The sequence below is a fragment of the Rhynchophorus ferrugineus genome, unplaced genomic scaffold (genome assembly GCF_030347505.1).
Source record: "Rhynchophorus ferrugineus isolate W39M unplaced genomic scaffold, kcgeb_rfMv2 rfM5, whole genome shotgun sequence".
Taxonomy (NCBI): Eukaryota; Metazoa; Arthropoda; class Insecta; order Coleoptera; family Curculionidae; genus Rhynchophorus; species Rhynchophorus ferrugineus.
In genome coordinates, this window is record NW_027472584.1 from 12329450 (window position 1) to 12352165 (window position 22716).

Below are 22716 nucleotides of genomic sequence, written 5' to 3' on the forward strand. Positions count from 1 at the left end.
AATAATATGGCATTTGCATATTTTTTAACTTACCAATATAACGAATAAAATGCTATTCGGGATGATACCGAAAATATTGCGAACAATTACCTAACAGTTACATTTTTGTTTCATTTATTCGAATTAAAATAAGTCGTGTTTATTCAGAAAGTCGTAATCGTACACCTAAGAAATCGTACAATAGTAAGAAACCTTTTTCTTTGTAGGATTAGAAATGAATTTTAAAACTATGGAGGAATTCATGTCAAATGTGTGGATTTTGTAGGTTTTCCCCAAGTATTGCCACTTGATATAAAAACTACAAGACGCTCAAGGTATCGGCTCCCCTCTTAAAATGAAAAACCAAAGCCGGTCGTTAAAACTGATTTTTTTACGGTCTAGTAAGAACGTAGTTACGCGAACAAATACAAGCTGAAAAAAGTTTGCAAGGTCCAGGCGTATTAACAAAGAAAGGGATATCACTCAACCTTAACTAATTCATAACCCTTCTGAAATCAAAATATACTTGCTATCGTGTTAACCCCACGGAACACTTTAATCATTGTGATTAAGGAATTTTTAAAATTTATTATATTCAAGAATGTTTTTCAATACCATGTTTAACATTCTTTTTTTTTAAATTAGTTTTAACATTTTTTTAAATCATTTTTTGTCCTTTTATAAAGACATCGCTCATTCAATGGGATACCTATAGTTTATGGACATTAAAACAGTCATCATTAGAATGTTATGAATATATAAAATGATCATTAATAATCATGATCGCAAGGTTAGTCAGTTTTTTATAAGTTATTTATGATCTGTTACAATTTAAGTTGACAACAAATAAAACTTACTTTTGTTTAATACGTTGATGATTATATTAACGTGAATTTTCAAGGGTTTGTTCTCTGCTTTCTTCACTGCCTTTACTAAGCATTTTCCCATTTTTGTTATCAATAATCTTGACCTGTGTTACATGCTTTAGCTGATCAGAGAATCGACTTTTGGACAGTCTTAAATGACATGTCATTTTTACGACGCAGAATTTAAATCCTGCGAGGAAGTGATAAACTGATGGCAAGTCATGAGAAATGTCTTCGATAATGAAATCTATATGTACACAATGTATCAATATAAAGTATTTAATTAAATGGTATTTAACTTTCAAGGATTTGCTATATCGTTTCAAGAACTGTTTAAAAAGTCTTGCTTCCTTCGCCATCTTCACTAAATATTTTCTCATTTCATTTTCACTAATTTCTACCGATGTTGCATGATTTAAATGCTATGTAATTTTTCCGACGCACAATTGAAATACTGTGAAGAATATGTGAAAATCTAACGACTTGAGATGAAAAATATCTTAAAAACCGATAATGCACACAATTTCATACAATAATGTATTTCATTAAATGGTATTTAGTTTTCAAGGATTTGCTATATCTTAAAAACTCCTGCCTTCGCCGTCTTCACTAGACTTTTTCTTCTTTCATCTTCACTAATTTCCATTGGTGTTACATGATTTACTTGTTCAGATAAGCCAGAATTCAAATACGGTGAGGAAGGTGTGAAATAAATAATGGCTGAAAACCGATAATGTACACAATTTCTTACAATAATATATAAAATTAAATTGTATTTGGTCGTTACGGTTAAGATAAATATTTAAGAGACATCCGACATTTAATGTCATTGATTTAAAATTCGTTTTAATTACCTTTGCTGTTTAAACCCAGACCAAACCGATGAATAGGTGCTGTATTGTTATCCCACGCAAAAAAATCTTTTCCAGTCATCAGGTTTCATTGTTTGTAGGTAATAATTCACCACACACCTGCCTTAGACTTATTTGTACGTTGAAAACATTAACAATGACCACTAGCAGTTGCTTGATTAAATTTTTCTGTGGCATATATTTTTTTGTTTGTCCACACGTAAATATTTCGGACAGGACGTCCTGACAATATATGAATTGTTTTCAGATTTATATAATTGTATGGTGATCGACCAACCAGAAATACATTCATAAATGACATGGGGGTTAACAATTGGAAAATGTTACGCTTGGCAGGTAATGCATCTTGGTCTCGGTTAAAAATATAAAAAAAACTTGCATTGTATAAAAAATGACGTATGAACATAACTAAAATATTATTTTAATAATTAATATTTTATATTCGAGTTACACATGATGGTATACCTGAAATTCTCGAACTCAAAGAAAAATAGGTTTTTTTGGCATTCTTCATGAAATTAAATTAAATTTGACTGCCCAAAGTGATTTTATGTTTAAAAATTTCATATTGTATTTTATATATTGTTTTCTGTAGGTATGTTGATACATACTTTCGATTTTCAGCTATATTCTTTTTACGATCTTAATTGTATTCCACAAGTGTTTTTTTATTAACATAATTATTAACAAATTTCGTATGCTTATTACCTATCTTGCTTTTTGTGTGTGTATAATAATGCATTAATTATTATATCTACCTTTCCTTAATTGATTTTTGTATTCTATTATATTTCTTTCGATCTATATTTAATATACTTTTAAAATTTTTTTAGAAATTATAAAAATAACCTCGACATAATCTGAATTAATTATCAAAGATGATAATATATGTTTAGGGTGTTTGAAGGGTGATGTTGAGTTTTAACATCCGACGCTATCTGATTATTTAACATAATTAAGATAATATCATAGAATAGCAAAGACCAAAATAATCTACTTCCTGATTAAAATACTAAAAATAATAAATATGCATATAATTTAATAATTTAAATTAGCTTGTGATTTTGAAGCTAAATATATGAAACTACACACAATACTGTCTCAAAACTAAAATATTTATTTAATTTGTTTTAAATCACTGTTACCGATTTTCTAACTATAATTTAAAAAAATAATGAATAAAATAATTATTTTAATAGACTTAGCTAAAAAATAGTTGTACTCATCGCAAAATGATAATAAAATTATTTTAATATATAGCACTATTTTAAATGCATCTAGTTCCAAAATTAACAGTTTAAAAATATATTTAGCCGGCTTGGTAGCGCAGTGGTAAAGGCGATGGGACGGTCCTCCTACTGTTGCTATAGCCGCGGGTTCGAATCCTGCTGGGGCATGGTCGTAAATTTATGTTTGTGATTGTTTAGAATTTGTGCATGTTCTAGGCAAGAGTGTAAAATCTGACAAGGAAAATGATCCCAGTCACGCCAGTAACCAGGCTGGGTAAGACCGGAAGTCTTCTGGGATGATTTTTAAAGTTGGTCACTCGCCAGTCGGTAGGCTTAATGCTGAGGACCGTGGTTCGGAGCCCACGTTAAACTTTAGGCCCAGTCCAGATAAACCCATAGTTGGTAAAAGGAGACTTTAAAATATATTTAGCAAAAATATATATATTTAGTTTTTAATTCTGCTTTTACATTACAACAGATAATGTAGCGTCCAATCCACAATTTAAATTTACTTATAATGAAATTGAAAAAAAAAGTATTAAATTCTGTTTTAATCAAATTTTTGTATCAATACATATTGATTTTTTTCTTTAAATTTCAATTATGTTCCAAATCAAAGATGTTATTATTCGTATATTAATTTGTATACCGTAATAATAATAAAAAATAAGAAAAGTTAATAAAAATGCAATTTTAACGTATCTTTAATGTTTATTAATAAAAAAATTGAATATTCAAAAATATGCTTTAGTTTAAATTAACTGTAAAATTTTATAATAGAAGGTTTAAGTAGTTAAATAAAAACGAGTCAAAGTTTCATGTTTTTATTTAATTTTAAATAAAAAATCTTAAAATAATGAATTACTCAAGATAATTCAATATATAGTATAAAGGCAGTTGTATTGAACTAAAATAGATTCATCTTTTTTTTTAAAGTCTAATATTTGTTAGTTTAAAAAGTTAAAAAGATCTTCTGAAATAATGAACTGCTAAAAATAATTTTATAATAGATTTTTTTTTTGATAATGTAACTGTTTTCTATCATCTAATGGAGATATTGGTATATTAAAATGTCTATTTCGATGATTAATATAGTATAGAATGAAACTCTCTCTTTTCCAATCAATTGCGTTTATTGTTTGTCATATTTCAAACAATTAAAAGTGAGAAACGACCACCGGAAATAACATTTTAATCGCTCCGACTGAATGGGTTAATTTGTCAGGACGCTTTCTTTCAGCAATTTTACCTAAATGAACAGTGCGTGTATAATTTTGCCAGGTTTACTCTCGGACGTACGAATGCGAAAGGTTAAACAACTTCATTGTGTAAGCTGGTGCTACAATTAATGAAAGGGTCAGGGATGTCCCTGGGGTCAAAAAATATGTGTATAACTATACAGAATGCTTCGTGGGTCATGATATTTGATCTCTGCCACTACCAGTGACTTTTCTGTAATTGTTTTAGTGACCTACCGCAATAATGCATTTGAAAAGCGGTAATCAGATTTTTCTTCTGTAATAGATTATTTATTTTCACGTGCGGTTTTAGTTTGTGTTATCGCGTTCCGGTTGTATGATTGTATCACATTATATCATATACGTAACATGAGTGAATGCGTCGTTTGATTGGTAACGATGTAAACTTTGGATGTTGACTTTGGTTGGACTTTGAAACGTAGTTTTAACATACCTTCGCACGTGAATTGGCCATAGTGCTTGCCCGAGCTCTTATCTCCACACACTACGCACTCGATGTTTTGATTTTTGTCGACGCTGCCAGTACTATTCTGCGAGGGCGTTTGGCGACTTAGCAGGGCCAGCTCCGTCGTAGGAGCATCGGATAGGGGCCCCACGGCTTGAACGGGGTTCGGAGGTTGTACGGCCGCGACGGGTGGCAGGTTCAGCGAGTTGAGCCCTGCGGTCGGTAGCACCGGGTTCACCAGCGGAGACTCGCGCCACGAGTTCGCCACCAACGAAGCCATTGGGCACTAGAACACCATCACGGTAAATCGAAACGTTTCACCACTTGGCCAAATCGGCCGTTTCGCACTTTCGGGAGTTTCTCTCTCGTGTTCGCGCTCAGTCTGGAGGTGATAGGTCGACCCCACGACACTCTCTAGCCTCTACTGGTGACCTTTCGCTCGGCCCGACACCAACTTGGCCTGGGCGGACCGGGGAGGTCCTTAGTTCGAGCCGGGTCACGATAGGCCACGGGGCGTTACCGAATTCGGGTGGGGGACTCGGCAACGCGGCACGACACAGCGCGACTTGAACCCGAACCAGAGCCGGGTCGGCACATTCGACATTCCACCTACTACTTCCCCCTCTGGCTTCTGATTTTATCACTTTTATTTTCTGCATATCATTTCCAGATTTCTTCACACCTTAACTACTTCACATTTTTTATTCTTCTTCCAGAGGAACGGATAAATTACCATTTTAAATTCTCATATTTTTTACCGAAAATATTGTTGAATTATACAAATTGACTATCAATTTTGAAATAATATAATAAATTATTTATACATTATAAAAACTCGTACATACAACAAAAATAAATGAATTCGAATTCCGAATGGATACACATCTTTTAAAATTATATTTAATGCATTTTCAATTAATTTAAAGATGCATATCCTAACTTGACGAAAATATAAGCAGGTGTGTCACTGGAAAGTGTAATGGGACCAGTCCTTTATCCGCTGTATAGTAGAGACTACATTCAATGAAACTGTTGTTGGTACATTTGCAGATGGAACTACAATCTTAGCCATTGGAGATATGGCTGGAATCCAATGCTGGACAAAAAAATGACGTTTCATAACAAGTCAAAGTAAGGCAGTGCATATTGATTTCACTAACAAAAGAATCACGTACAAGCCTATATACTTGCTTATGGTAATGATGTTAAAATTGATCTAATACTCAGGTGAAAGCCACATAACGTGAAGAATTCAAGCTGAAGTACAAAAAATATACTGGTTATTGGGTAGGTATTCAGCCCTGTCAGTATATAATAAGCTTTTACTTTACCAACAAGTTTTGAAATCAATCTGGGCTTATGGTGTTCATCTCTGGGGTTGTACCAGCTGAAACAGTAGAAACATCATACAAAGATTCCAAAACAAGGTATTGCGAGGAATTGTTGATGCTCCATGTTACATGACAACCTGTCGGTTTGTTAATACCAAAAACCGTAATTCTCCTAGAGCAGAAAAACTCTGATTGGAAAAAGGGAGATTCCAAACTGTAAGAAATATTATATTAATAAAAATAAAATATTCCATTATAATATAAATTTATAGATGTATTTATTATTATTTAGATTTATTCAATATAATTTAAAAAATGTAATTAAGGTTAAGAACAAATATTAATACTACTGACACCTTCATCTCCATTATTTGTTTTTAACCGTTAATGAACCTTATTTTTGACACACTATTATAGTTTAGAAATAATTAGGATTTATGTATTTGTTTTAATACACAGCTAAATAACAATTTTAATAAAGTGTAAAATCTCACAGTTATATAAGATAATATTTGTAGCTTGTACTTGACAAACATTAGAGAATATAGCTTAATTAATAGAAACTTTGTTAGAGAAATTATGATCCAACTAATAATTCACTGATAGTTACAGCAGTAACTACTACTTGTTATAATGTATAATAATAATAATTAATAAAATGACGTTTTAATAATTATTAATACATAATAGAAGTGTGAATTTGTTCTTTGCGATTATCGTACTATATCACCAAATATTTTTGATCAATGGCATATGATCTCGTCGAAGTGTAAAATTTTTGACACATTATTAACGTTGAGAAATACTTTGGATTTATATATTTGTTTTAATGCAGAACTAAACAATAACTTTAATAAAGTGTAATCATCATCAAAAAAATCTCACAAGTATATAAGGTAATATTTGTAGCTTGTACTTAGATGTGACAAACATGAGAGAATATAGCTTAATTAATAGAAACTTTGTTAGAGAAATTATGATCCAAGTAATAATTCACTGATAGTTATAGCAGTAATTACTACCTATGATAATGTATAATAATAATAATTAATGAAATGAAGTTTTAATAGCTATTAATATATAATAGAAGTCTGAATTTTTTCTTTGCGATTATCGTACCATATCACCAAATATTTTTGATCAATGGCATATGATCTGGTCGAACTCTGTCGAACGTTGAGAAATACTTTGGATTTATGTATTTGTTTTAAATCAGAACTAAACAACAACGTTAATAAAGTGTAATCATTGTCAAAAAAATCTCACAAGTATATAATCTCGGCATATGATCTCGTTGAACTGCACTTATGATTTTATTAAGACAAGACACAAAATCAGCAGCATTTTGAATAAAGCCATAAGACTGTAATTAATAGTATATTTAAAAGTATTTTGAAACATAGCTTTTTAGGAACCACTTTTAAACTTAAAAGCACACATATAGCAACTACTTATTAACGAAAACTGTCTAGTATTTTTTCTGTGATATAGTTTTTAAAGTCAAGATCCAACACATATAATTAATTAGTATTTGTGAATCTCGTACATTCTGCTCTGTTCTTTTTAACATTCTCTTCTACGAACCATGAACTGACAAAGAACTTGTCGCAGATTGATTCATAATAGGAAGGCTTTCAAAATATATGACAAAAATGTATATGTTACCGAATAAAACATCTAGCAACATATTATGGTTCCAGAATTCCAACTAACATTATCGAGAGTAAATAATGTTGAAGTGCAGATATGAAATATTGGGCGTTATTTAAATAAAATTGATTCTTTCTTCTTTCTGTTTATTCTTATTTATTTACTCATATTAAAATGTTCCATTTCTATTTGTTTTTTTACTATAGAGTGGGTAGATACATAATTGAATATGATATATAAAAAATAACAATATATTGCAAAGTATTTATATAAGATTGCTATATATTGTATTGAAAAAATATCTACATATTTTGTACATTAAATATTATCTTTTATATTATTAATGAGATTTGTAATAGTTTTGATTCAAACATAATCAGTTATTCTTAATAAAGGTACACTTTTTCTAATTAAAAAACTTTTTCTAAGCTCTATATTTAATATAGTACTCGTAAGCATATTTTGTGGTAAAATTGTGTTAATCCGGGTCTGTTGCGCGCGCAGAGTAAGACCCCGAAACAGACAAATCGAGTGTGAAGAACTGCTAACCGTACTGGCTGATTCGTCGACACGTGCTTTAACTTGATCGTCGCTATGCTCGTCGCTGAGACGTCAACATCAGTCGTAGTTTTTCGATTGCGGTATGGAACTCCGTTCCCATAATTTTGCAGTACCACTTTGATACACACTTGAGTGCATTTTATGCAAGAGACGAGATTTCGTGTGCGAAAGTGATGGTTTTACGCCTAAGATAGATCTAGTTCAATTTATAGTATCTTTCTTTAGACATGTTAATGTTTTAGTGTGTTCTGTCTAGTATTGTGCTAAATTATTAATGTTCAACTTAGGTGTGAACCTGTCATTTAACAAACTGACATTTCTGACCGAAAAAACGATATTATAAATGATAATTAGCATCGTAGGTCATGTGTGTTTTTGTGATAATATTTTAGTAGAAGACTAGTTCAATTTTGATTATTTACCATAATTGATATGCCTGAAATGTATTATTAACTTAAGAAATATTGCAAGTAGACTTTTTACTTTTATTATTTATTATTATCAATTATTTCTTCGATTTTTAGTTTGTTTTTTTAGTAGTCCTGTAACTTTAGAATTCTATATTGTTTTATGTTATTACTAGTAAAATTATAACCACCACATTCATTAGTTGAAAATAAAACATAGATATATTCTATTTTATATATTTAAGAATTATTACTTATTATTTATTCTTCTTTCAGAGGAGCGGATAAATTACCACTTTAAATTCTCATTTTTTACCGAAAATATTGTTGAATTATACAAAATAATACAGTATAGATTTAATAGTTTTATTCAATATAGAAAACTAATTAAATTTTGATTATTTACCATAATTAATATGCTCTAATCAATTTGTTAAAACAAGAAATATTGCAAGTAGATTTTTTAGCTTTATTATTCGTTATTATCATTTATTTTTTCGATTTTTATCGGTCCTGTATTATGTTATTACTAGTAAAATTATAATCGCCACAAAAATTCATTAATTGAAAATAAAAAATTGTAATATTATATTTTATTTTATTCTTCTTTTAGAGGAGCGGATAGATTACCATTTTAAATTCTTATATTTTTTGCTGAAAAAAATATTGAATTATACAAATTGATACAGTATAAATTTAATACATTAATTTAATATAAAAAAGTAATTCAATTTAGATTATTTATCATAATTCAGGCGTATTGTATCCAAAATAAGAAACATCGCAAGTAGACTTTTTACTTTTATTATTGGTTATTATCATAATTTTTTCCGATTTGTAATAATTCCGTATTACGTTATTACTAGTAAAATTATAACCACCGCAAATATTTATTAATTGAAAATAAAACATGGTTATTTTCTATTTTATATCTTTAAGAATTATTACACACATAAATATATGCGCTACGAAATATATCTACACCGTAAAATATTTATTAATGACTAATTAAAATCGTTTCCGCTAATTTACGTATACCTTTTTTAAATTTACTGTCCATTAATTAACTTTGCAGATTATGTTTGGTATTTTTTAATGAAAATTTTTATTCAATATATAAGAATTTGACAATTAATATAATAACGGGCAGTTTTCTTGTGTTATCTTAAATACTAAGCTTTATTTTTATCGTATTTAAATTTCATAATTTACATTTCTATGCAATTTTAATTATATCATAGTTATTTATAGTTATCGTTAAAATCTATCTTATTAAATCATAAAGGAAAACATTCATACTAATTAATCAACAACTTTTTTGTTCCTTGCTCTGTATCGTTAAATTGATAATATATTAAGGTTAGTTATTAGTTAAAATTTAAGACAAAATGGAACGCTGGTCTATTTTGTTTTCGATAATAGTTTCTATATTTTTATTTCTATACTTTTTTTTATAAGTATTTACTATTATTCATTAATATTGTTTAAAATTTCTTTGTTACAGTTTATTTAGCTGAATTGTGCTGGTATGTGATTCTTATATTTTATTGTAAACTTTATTGTAGTATACAATTTTTATAAATTTAATTAATTTTTTAATAAATGCAAACGGTTAGTTTTCATACAAAATAGTTAACTTTGGACTTTTTAAAATAATTATCTTTATGTTACTGATGAAGTAATGAAGCAAAAAAAAAATTTCATTACACATTTTATTTCTTTGGTATATTGCATCACAGTGCTGAATTAATAAATATTTGGTAATTTTTATTATTCTTCGTTATCATTTATCAATAATTGCCTTTATCAATTGATATTCCATAATCGTTATGGCGTCTAAATTAAAACGCAATTTGTCATACGTAATATTTATACATTTTTATCAGCTAACACTGATTTTTTCGTATTATAATTATGTTTGACTTTGATGGCAACCAATGTTATTATAAGATCAAATACAATCGTAAAGATATATGCTATATATCGTTTACACTATTTTTTATTTCATGTGGTTTTTATGGGTATCATTTTGATTTAAATTTATGCTTGTGATTATCACGCCAGCAACCAAGCTAGGTAGTGCCGGATGTTTCTTGATCCCCATTTCATATCTTTGATTTACTATTGGTAAATAATAGTTCAACAATATTTTTAGCAGATCAGTCTACATTTTGAATAGAAATAAATTGACACAATACTAGCAAATATATGCTTTTTGGTTGTCAAAACTATTTAAATTTTATTAATATTGAAAAGATCATATAAAACAAACAAAAAGTCATATACAATTAAAACTTAATCTAGTCCGTATCATGTTAAAATTTTATTATATATTATAGCACTATAAAATGAATATGTTAAAACATTATTATATAATAGGTTTTAATTAACTGTAAATTTAAAGCAAACTGAACATGGTATTAATTTTAAAATATTCTGTTTGTAAGCCACTAATTTTTAGTGATTGATATATGATAAATTTTGAAATAATAAGGATAATGTTAGGTTGTTCGAAAAGTTTCCGGTCATGAAACGGAAATAAAATACGGATTTGTATTTGTAAAATGACTTTAATTTCTATATAAATTGTAATACATTTCTCTGTTGGAACAAATTGTTTCAAAAGTTTATATAATAATAGTCTGAATTTATTGTTTTACCAATTTTGAGGTAACCTACGAATTTTAACACTGTTTTCTGAAGACAAATGTGCTTCACAGTCAAAGATCTAGATCTTTAGCGTTTTGTTTTGATTCAGAATTATTATGGTAAATCTTGTCTTAAAAATCGTGTTTAAAAATCCTTTTAATCATTTTTAAAGTCACATTCAAATGTATTACATTATTAGCAAAATAAATACTCTTTGTACATATATCTTAAGAATCTTAACAAAAGGTTTAATTATATTAAAACTAGGGGGGAAGTTAATATATTTTATTTGTTACTATTTGTCCTTCTGTAGTATTTGCAAAAAATTTTTAAAAAATGCAATGAATGAGTTTTCGGTTTTGCAATTAGAGTAAAATGAGGCTATTAGAATTCAGCATTCGGCAACATGTAGAATAATAAGTTAAACTGGGTAATCTGGTGCCCAATAACACCGAACATTAGCAGACAGTAAGGAAGCCCTATGTAAGGGTTAAAGGGGACCCTTTAAAATTGGACGTCGGTCGTTATCCACGTTCACCTGTGACATATTCTGAGATTATTCTACTCGCCATATGGTCACGGAGTGAGAATTTAAAGTTACAATTCATTCTAATTTTCGGGTGATAATCGAACGTGACATTAAATACACCAATGGTTATTGATAATTAATGATTCCGTTCTCAAATCTTCTTTTATAATGAATCCGCAAGTATTAGTTAAAAATAACATTAATTTCCTACATTTAACTGAATATTTAATTCAAGAACATTGCACATTTTAAATTAATATATTAAATATTAAAAAGTTGAATGTTAATTACATGCCTTTTAAATTTAGGATCAAGTCATATATATGATTCTCAAGCACATTTTTCGTTTTTGTTTTAACTAGTGATCGCCATTAATGATTAATCATGTTTCCCTTTTTCATAATAGAGTAAAATGACTAATTAAAAATTATATGTTTCTAAAATTTCTTCAATAATCAACAAAGTACTACTAATTGTAAATTTTTACGCCACTGAACATTATAACAAAGTACCATAAGTCTTTATATTAAAACAGAGAATATATGAATACAAAAAATTTGAAATTGATATATGACTTTAGCATGCATATTAAAACAGTAAATAATAAAATTATAGGTATTTTTTTTAAATTTGGAAATGTATATTAAAGGAATGTATTTATAATCATTAAATTAACTATTGATTTTCCAAAACTTCCATAAAGTAAATAATCAAATTAATTGATACAAGGTTTAAAGAATAAAATGTTATATAGACACATATCATATTACATTAATCATTAAACACCTTAATATTTATTAATGTTTTAAAATGTTTGCATATGTACTGTTTATAATTCATAACTTCTTCCATAATTGTCCATCTATGCAAATTATGAAGTTAGTTTAATTTTAAATCCATTAACATAAGCATATTTTCATTATCTCATTTATGTATTCATATAGCCCTTATCCTTTATCCATATTACAGAAATAATAAATACAATAGACTGATTAAAACAATGACAATAATAAAATTGCATTGTTCTTTGCTTATTTACTTCCCTCTTCGATGTCGCCCTTGCAGATAGCTCCTCTTTATCTTTTCTCCTATGGTTTTCATTGATCTATTGATTTCTATTTTGACTTATGTCCCATCTATCCCAATTAAAATTTTATTAAACTATTTTATAAGGGTTTAGGTGCAGGTGGTGCAATATTTACTTGAACTCTTGATGCACAAATTAACGTATTTATTATTTGCAATATTCGGTTAGTGCTTTTTTAAGAAATGCATTAACTAATGAAACCTGAAATTAATCAGAAGTCACTACCACCAAAATTCACAGAAAGATCTTAACAACCTTTAGAATTACCTTTAATACAATGATGTACTATGTCTCCAGAGCCATGTCAATTAATAACAGTCCTTAAGCAAGAACAATGTCTTTTTCTCCACTAGATATCAAATTAAATCAATATTGTGAAAAATCTAAATATCTTGTTAGCAAAGAAAACAGACGATTCTTGTTTTTCTCGAATTTTGTTAATCTATGTTGTGACGAAATTTTCACATTTGTCTGGTTTTTCTTTCACATGTATATACCTTGCGATAAATCGGGCATATTAATTTGTTTTCTCTGCAAAACATTTAAAATATAACTTAAACTCTTAAACTCTTTAATCATTCCAACAATACGGGAATGACCGAAAGTAACACAAAACATTGCTTGAAACTATATAACATCGTTTAATAATGTTGCAATACCATTATTGGAATATATTTATTTGTAACGCATATTACACTAAGTTATTAGATACCTCCAGATACCCTCGTTTTCTTCAAAAATGGAGGCTAAATTTTCGCTTAGTGGATTAATATATCGATTCTATATCGATGAAGTAACATATTTATTCTCTACGATTTTTCTTATGTTTTTTTTTAGATACGCTTGGTTCAATCTTAGTTATCCATTTTATTTCAAGGTCATCGCGTAGTTATTCGCTGGATATATAACGATATGCATTGGTAATACTAACTAGTACGGTTGCTTAATTTGAATCTCATCTTCTCAGTTTTTTGTCTTGACATGATATTTCCAATTAAATCTGGTAACTTAATTAATTAACTATATATTATACAATCAAATAGGGAATTTTAACACCAGTCAAGATATTGAACAAAGTGTTATATATTTTAATAAAATGTTTGAAAGTAATAATTACAGCACACCTGTAGATTTGAGTAAATTTGTTATTATTATATTAAATTATATAAATGTGCTGTGAAATGTAACGGATTTTGTTTCATAAATTTAATATTTAATATGACCTTTGTGCTCCAAAACTCTTTACTTTTATCCGAATAAAATGTTTAAACTAGATTTATAAATTAAGAACTATAATCGTTATTCATTATCATTATAGTATTTTAAAGTATTTTTGTCACCGTTCTGACAGCATTAGAATACCACGTTAGCTTTTTAGGTACCAAACAAATAATAATTGGAAAATAGAAGAATAACAACCGTGATTTTACAACGACAATAGTTAGTTGTGAAAGTTTGTGGATAAGATGATCAAAAGCCTGTAAGTTTATTTCGCGACATCATTTATATGTAACCTGTTTGAAATTATTTATTTCTTGTAAGAAATAAAAGTAAGATTCGTAAGCGCGACAGGATTATAATGGTTGGCATGGTATAAATTTATGGTTGTTTAAAGCATGGTTTCTGATTGTTTAAAATTGTGATTTTTCATAAGGCAAGAGCGTAAAATCAGACACGCAAAATCATATGTCTCGTCAGTAACCAGGCTGGGTAAGGCCGGATGTCTTTTGGGATGATCTCTATGTTGGTGATTCGCTATTCAGTAGGCTTAATGTTGAGGACCGTGGTTCGGACCCCGCGTTAAGTAAGTCCAGACCAGATAAATCTAATTATTATATTAATAAATCTAATTAAATAAAATTATTGTTACAATTAAGAATAGCATTGAACAATTAAGAGTTGAACAAAAGTATTTTACCAGTGTATAACATATTTGTTAATTTCCTGCTATCGTAATTATATATAGTATGTTATCGATTTAGGTATCTCCCATTTATCATCGAAGTTTATTCTATTCCGAGAATATATTGCAATTCTTGTGTCTGTTAAATGACATATTATCGTTAATTAGTATTTTCATGTTTTCGTAAGACGTCTATTTATATCCAATGATCAATTGTTTTTGTTGATAATTGTAAATGGTTTTATTTGTCAAAATAAGAATAAAATAAAACAATAAGTGCTCGATACGAACGGTTTTATATCTAAAATCTCAATTATTGTACCTTTACGTTAATTTTATCTCTATTGTTAAGGAAAAGGAAGAGCTTTAAATCAATTTTTAAATGAAAAATATCGATTAAAAATGTAAATGTATAGGAAACGGTATTATGCTTTTAGGAAATAGTCCCCTACGGTGACCGTTTGCGGATATATTTTGTAATAGTTATGCAGATGTGGCGATCTGAGAAGGGCCGGCCAATTTATTTTCAAATTCCCCAATATAAAGGAGATCACACGGTTATAAATCACGACTGGCCGTTGTCTTTTATATGTCAATGCTATTTACCATAAAAATAAATATTACTGTGTCTTATGTGCTGCTCTTTTATTGTTATAACGGAATAGATTAAATTAAACAATTGTTTTTGATCCCAATAATCTTATTACTAAATTAATTATGTATGATTTAATATTATAATTCATATAATAACAATTTTATAATATAATTATATTTTTTTATTGATCTCTTAGAACGTCAACAATCTGCCCGTGGGCAATAATTATTATTATATAATTTCCGTTATATAATATAACCATCCTGACATGTAGTAGATCACATCAGTAAGTGATCTACTGTACAACTTATAATCTAAATCTTATTCTAGATACTATTATAACTTATTTTAAAGTCTGTCCTAACTTATTCTGAAGACTATCGTAACTTATTCTAGATTTTATTAAATATCACTCTATGTTTCTATTAATCAGTTCGAATGGTATTTTGAGTTTGAGCCTCTGTACTACACTGTCATCGCGCTCATTTAACTCTTTAGCGAGTACATTGGGATGCACTAATAGTTTCTCAGAGTACTTCGCACTAACACTTCGAATCACGCTCATTATGGGTTCTAAGGGGATATCGCGCTGAATCAATTTGTTGGACAAGCAATATTAGGCATCGACGATGACCCGTAACACTTTATTCTGGAACCTCTGGAGGATATCTACGTTAGATTTGCTAGTAGTACCCTACAGTTCAATACGATAGATCCAAATGGGCCTAAGTATTGGCTTATACAGCAAAACCTTGTTATCTAATGAGAATTTGGATTTACACCCTATCAGCTCATAAATTTGGTGTAGTTTAAGCCCAAGCTGTTTGCCTTTTGTCACTATATGTTTTTTCCATGTCAAACATCGATTCAAATGCATTTCCAGACATTTAACGTTGTTTAGTTGAAGAAGTTCTTGCAAAGAACAGTGCAAGTTCTTGCAAATCAAGAACTTGCGGAAGTTCATGATTATTCAATTTTACTGAGGGACATGTTCTTCTACAAAGGGTGAATGTCACATGGGTAGATTTTGTCTCATTTGCTTTGTTACGCCACGTTTACAACCACAATTCGACTTTGTTAATATGAAGTCGAAGGTTTCTTGTGGCTGATATTGGATCCTCGTGTGATATAATTATAATAATATTAATTTTTTTGGTCGAAAAAGATCGTGACTTAATTTTGAGGGCAAATGTAAAATGAGGGTACTGAATTTTCGAGTGACGGTCAATAACACTTAACATTTTTTGTAAATTGTTTTAACTACATTAAAGAATCGCAGAATTTGTAAAACAATAAGATGACCTTCGTTAGACTGGAAACATATTATACGATGAGTTAGTTGCGCCACACCATTTATCGCATATCCCTCAAAGAACTATTTAGTACTATATGTATTCATTAAATCATTTAATAATACAACATTTATATGATATTGATTTTTTTGCAATAGTTTTCAAACAATAAATAAAAAATAATACTGTTACATAAATGCTATTGACATAAAGGTTACTTCATCTCGATTTAACATAAAATACACGTATTACCTTATATTCTTGCACGATATAGGTGGATTACGTTAAAATTATTATAAAATGCTAAAAGCAGAAATTTATTTATAACAAGTATTATGTTGTTATACGTTTACGTAAGACGTTGCTTGAAATTTCAAGTTATAATAACATTACAAAAACTGGCTCAATAAATTATGACTCATTCTTATTAACAATTATTAAATGTTTATACCTCCGATATTATATAGGATATAAGATATTCGTAATCTTTTAATAGATCAAGATTTTAAAATTATGAAATATATATTTATGTGCTGTCCACATGCCAGTATTTTTAAATGTTTGTTAGCATTTTACAAATATTTCAAATACCATAACATTCTTTGTATATATTTGTATTAGATTTATGACTTAATCTTTACGGGTTTTTGTTATTTGAGTACATAAAAGAGAACATATTTTCGTGGTCTTTTGTGGTTTTAAGCTCAGATGTAAGCTTCAGAAGTAAATTCCAACAATATGGAGAATTAATCTGTAGTATTCTTAGTGCCCACGTTGTGAAATTTTAATTATTGGTACAACCATTTTAGAAATGGTCTGTAACTTAAGGTCATTTTGATTCTATAACGAATTTAACTATTCAAGATCAATATTTTGACTTTGCAGAATTTAAGTTTTGTTGAATGAACACTCAACGGAAATGTAAGAAGAGCTTGCAGCTTAGCTAGAAATTACCAAAAAAGGTATTTCATAATAAAACTTTACTTTAACTGATTTTCCAGTAACAAAAAAGTACTTTTTGTACAAAAGTGATTTTTTGTAGAGCGTGAGGTGTAATAATTTATACTCTTGTATGCCCCAAATGCTGTCCTTATTATTTATAATTCATAATTATAAATATAATATATATAATATATATATATATATATATATATATATATATATATATATATATACATATATATATATATATATACATATATATATATATATATATATATATATATATATATATATATATATACATATATATATATATATATATATATATATATATATATATATATATATATATATATATACATATATATATATATATATACATATATATATATATATATATATATATATATATATATATATATATATATATATATATATATATATATATATATATATAGTACCATTCATAATAAAGCTGATAATTTAAAAAATTTAACGTTAAGTTACAGAACAACGAGTAACTGACCATCATCAACCTTTATATATACATATACATACATATACATATACATACATATATATACATACATATACATATATATATATATATATATATATATATATATATATATATATATATATATATATATATATATATATAAAATTATTTCTCAATCCCTATAAAGGGAAAAACTTATGTTAGACACTTCTATCTAAATATGTTAAAAGTATTAGGTTTTGATGATGATGGTCAGTTACTCGTTGTTCTGTAACTTAACGTTAAATTTTTTTTTTGCAAATTATCAGCTTTATTATGAATGGTATTATCACTTCATTGATAGACAGTTAATTTTTTCTGCGCTGTCTTAGTAATTCTTCTATGCGATATTTTTATGCAGCACAATCAAGCGACAGTGATTTGTTTTATCAGCATTCTGCCATCGACGCCTTGCATGCTCTCATGGCCATTCTCGGCTGTAAACGTACCCTGGTGATCACTAAATAGTGATCTTTAAAAGCCCTAACTCCATTTTCATGGATAGTTACTTTTCGTGGTAAACAATCAAAATCAAACAACTGTACTGAACTACACTCTCAACTTTACCGAAAATATAAGAAATTGGTTCATCAATCAATTATAAAGCCTATTTGGATTTATGGGGTTACACTAAAACATCAAACTAGTAATCCAACGCGCTATTAAAACAATTTTTTGATTAATTACCAATGCTTATCGCTACGTAATCAAAGAATTTCACGATGACCTCGAAATCAAATTGATTTGCGAAGTTGTCCAAGATTTTCATATTAAAATATGAAATAAATTTAACAAATCACAGCAACGTGGAAGCAATAGAGCAGCTGGAGAACGCTCATTGGAAATCAGAATGTACGTGATTGAATGGATGTACAATGATTAAATGTTGCTCTTAGCTTTACTTAGTTTTTTTATGTAGCTCTTGGTTTACGTAGTCATTTAGAAAATACATACTGATATATTAATATACATCAGAATAATAGCAATAAATCACTACATAGTATAAAACAAAGTCGCCTTTTCTGTCCCTATATCCCTATGTGCGCTTAAATCTTTAAAACTACGCAACGGATTTTGATGCGGTTTTTTTCAATAGATAGAGTGATTCAAGAGGAAGGTTTATATGTATAATACATGCATAATATACTAAGGCAACATTGCTAATTTTAGAGGTTTCTAACGTGATGTCGTAAATTAACCTATTTTTTTAGGCTTATTTAGCAATTAGCAAAAACGCTGCCTAACCCTACGAGTTAGATCAAATTAATGTACTACAGTATTGTACACCATAAAAAGGTCTACAAAAAAGTCCGCGATGATATATGTTTATCTTTTAGGGATAACCCACATTAACCATTTTTATTGTTTACTTTTTACGTGAGAAAATGGCTTATTTACGAAGCTATTTTAAGCAATACGGCATTAATCCTTATCGAATTAAGTACCTTAAATACAGTGTGCAATTAATATAGATCAATATGGTTCCTTACAGCATGTAAATTAAACAAATATTTTCGGAGATATTACAAATTTAAAATTTGCGTTTAAAAATGTGTAATGTAATAAAAATTGTATGAATTTAGATATTCCAAAGATAGCAGGAAATCTTCATAGTAAGTATAGGGGAAGAGGAATTGTTTTACTCCAAATTTAATGCGTGCAGGCCAAGGGCAGTAATGAATGAACCAAAAATACTGGATCGATTTTAATCATGTTTTCATTGAGTGACATAGACATATATATTTTATGCCCATGCAAAGTCGGAGCGGGCCGCTATGTTTTTATATACAACGTTCATATTTTTTCTGTAGTGTATTTAATTTAGTATCAGCATTGCACCCGTGCGAAGCCGGGGCGGGTCGCTAGTTAATTTTTAAATTTGGATTGTACTAAACACATCTGATGTAGGATGTATTAAAATTGCAATAAAGGCAAAAAAAATCCGTAAAAGCGACAGCCAGAAAAAGGGATCTGGAACAGAGGTGTTTGAGGTAGAGGTGTTGGCTACCGAAAAAAAATATCGATATAATGAAAAAAAAAATTTCTTAAAGAATAGTGATATTTTTGATAAACCTTTAAATTTAAGTATGAAAGTTTCATAAACATTTAAAATTAAGTACCAATTTTAAAGGTTTATTGAAAATTGTATTTAATTTATTCTGAAAAAGTATCCAAAAATATCGGTTAAAAAATTATATCGATATATCGGCCAAAAATATCGATATTTTTTTCAGAATATATCAATATTTTTTCTGCATTCCTAGTGTGAGGGAATACACTACGAGATTGCACGTATTGCTGACAGTACTGTCTACGCATTACCGTGGTAGTGAGAATCCTCTGACTTACAGGTTTTACTCCTTGGCCGGAATATTATTATTAAATTAATGCGAAGAAAGGCTGAAAAGTATTGAAGTAATGAACAGGTAGAATTAATTTAAATAATGGTATTTTTGTTAAAAATAATATAATCAACAAGTATTTTGTAATTTTTACATTATTTGTCTTCATTTTAAATTTATAATGTTAATTTATAATCTCTGAACTTTAAACTTATTTACAATATAGTAATAAATCGATAAATAATTAAAATAAAATCAGTTAACCTTTATTATATTATTAGTATATTTAAGTAAAGCCAATAAAATTAATTTAAAGTATTATTGTTATAGCTGTGATTAGAAAGAATTTTCAGTATTCGCCTCATTTTTTTGCTAATTAATTAATTTAGGCTTAATATATTTTAAAAATATGTATGAGTGTTATTTTCCTTTTTTATTAAAATATGTAAGATAGATTAAATGTAATTAATAAAACATAATATTATTTATTAATTTTACATTTCAAATATCATAAACATTAAATTTTATCTAAACATTTTTTTTTTGATTTGATGTTCACTGTTTCTAATGATAATGGGACGGGAATATATGTCTACAATATTAATTGGGTAATTTTTTTGGATGGCTTAATGTTAACGGTTTCGGTTATGATAAAAAATGATGATTAAAAAAATTACTAATTATACAATAGTCTTGAAGCGCACCTCGAACAAAAGAAAGGTAAAACCGGGTGTATATGTGTGTGTGTGTGTGCACTGGTCATAATCATGGCTAAGCGTCCACCGTCAGGTCAAGCTAGGGGGGTATAGAAGGCCGGTATGCAAACGTCCGAATACCATTTCCCACGGTCGAATGTATCATGTGACTGTCCACTGCCAAATTTCTCAATACGTCGTTTAGATTTATATGCACGTTGTGCATATGCAAAGCCGGAATTATTGTGCGATAGTAACCTACCGTTCTCAATTAACCGTATCTAAATCTGGCTACGTTTGGTCGTGTATCGGTTTCTTTTTTGGTTGACGGGCGCTGAAATTCGATATTTATTTTTATAGTCTAAGGTCTAGATCTAATCGTGGCGAAGGTTTTTTTTGTTGGTTATAATTCATTTTAGAAAACATTTCGAGATCAAATTTTAACACTTTTTTTAGTCATCAGTTTTTTTTTAAAGCTGAAACAGGTCTTTACGATCTAATCTGTTTTTCATCGAAATAGAGGTACTAAAATGTAAAATTTAATGGCTGTGAAATTAGAAATTATGTAAAAAATGTTCATACTGTTTATTTATCTTTCTATATTTTTCCATAAAATATCTTAGATGTATTCATTAAAGAGATATCTGATTATAATTGTTGATTGACAACATAAAATACTTCATTTTATTATATAAAAATTGTTCCAGGACAGCTGTGAAAGAAAAATCACAACGTAACAGGTCAATTGAAAAGACCCCAGCCTGACACATAGATGACGTTACTAGAATTAAATCCATATATTTTTTAGTTAGCCCTGACCCCCAAAAGATGCGTGTATACATTTGACAGCTGTCGGATTATTAGTTTGTGAATTATAGCATTTTGTGTGAAGCAACTTCTGTTATTGTTAAAAAAATGGATAAAAATGAATTTCGCGTGTTGATAAAATATTGCTTTTTGAAGGGAAAAAAATACAGTTGAAGCAAAAACTTGGCTTGATGCCGAGTCTCCGTTTATGCCCCAGGAAAATCAACCATCAAGGATTGGTATGCTAAGTTTAGACGTGGTGAAATGAACATCGAAGACGGTAAAAGCAGTGGACGCCAGAAAGAGGTTGTTACAGACGAAAACATTTAAAAAATTTACAAAATGATTTTGAATAACCGTAAATTGAAACTAAATGAAATAGCAAATACTCTAAAGATCAACTAAACGTGTACATCATATCATTACGAATATTTGGGTATGATAAAGCTGTGTGCAAAATGGGATTACTTTTGACCGACGACCGAAAACAACGACGAGTTGATGATTCGGAGCAGTGTTTGAAGATGACCAAGTGCAATAAACCGGAATTTTTGCGTCGATATGTGACAATGGATGAAACATAGCTCCATCATTTCACTTCGAAGTCCAATGGACAGTCATCCGAGTGAACTGCACACGATGAACCCGCTCCAAAGCGTGGGAAAACGCAACAGTCGGCTGGCAAGGTTATGACGTCTGTATTTTGGGATGCGCATGGAATAATTTTCATTGACTGCC

At 28.7% G+C, this 22716-nt stretch overlaps 1 protein-coding gene and 1 long non-coding RNA gene across 2 annotated transcripts in view; one reads left to right on the forward strand and one right to left on the reverse strand.

Moving 5' to 3' along the window:
• svp (COUP transcription factor 2) overlaps positions 1-5107 on the reverse strand; it is a 63928-nt gene extending 58821 nt beyond the window's left edge. The window contains exon 1 of the mRNA XM_076404878.1: positions 4639-5107. Within this exon, the coding sequence (XP_076260993.1) occupies positions 4639-4930 (292 nt within the window). The 5' untranslated portion in view covers positions 4931-5107. The remainder of the gene's footprint in view (positions 1-4638) is intronic.
• An 8285-nt stretch (positions 5108-13392) lies between these two features.
• The window catches only part of LOC143196920 (uncharacterized), a 140159-nt gene continuing 130835 nt past the window's right edge, over positions 13393-22716 (forward strand). The window contains exon 1 of the long non-coding RNA XR_013005880.1: positions 13393-14344. This is a non-coding gene — a long non-coding RNA (uncharacterized LOC143196920). The remainder of the gene's footprint in view (positions 14345-22716) is intronic.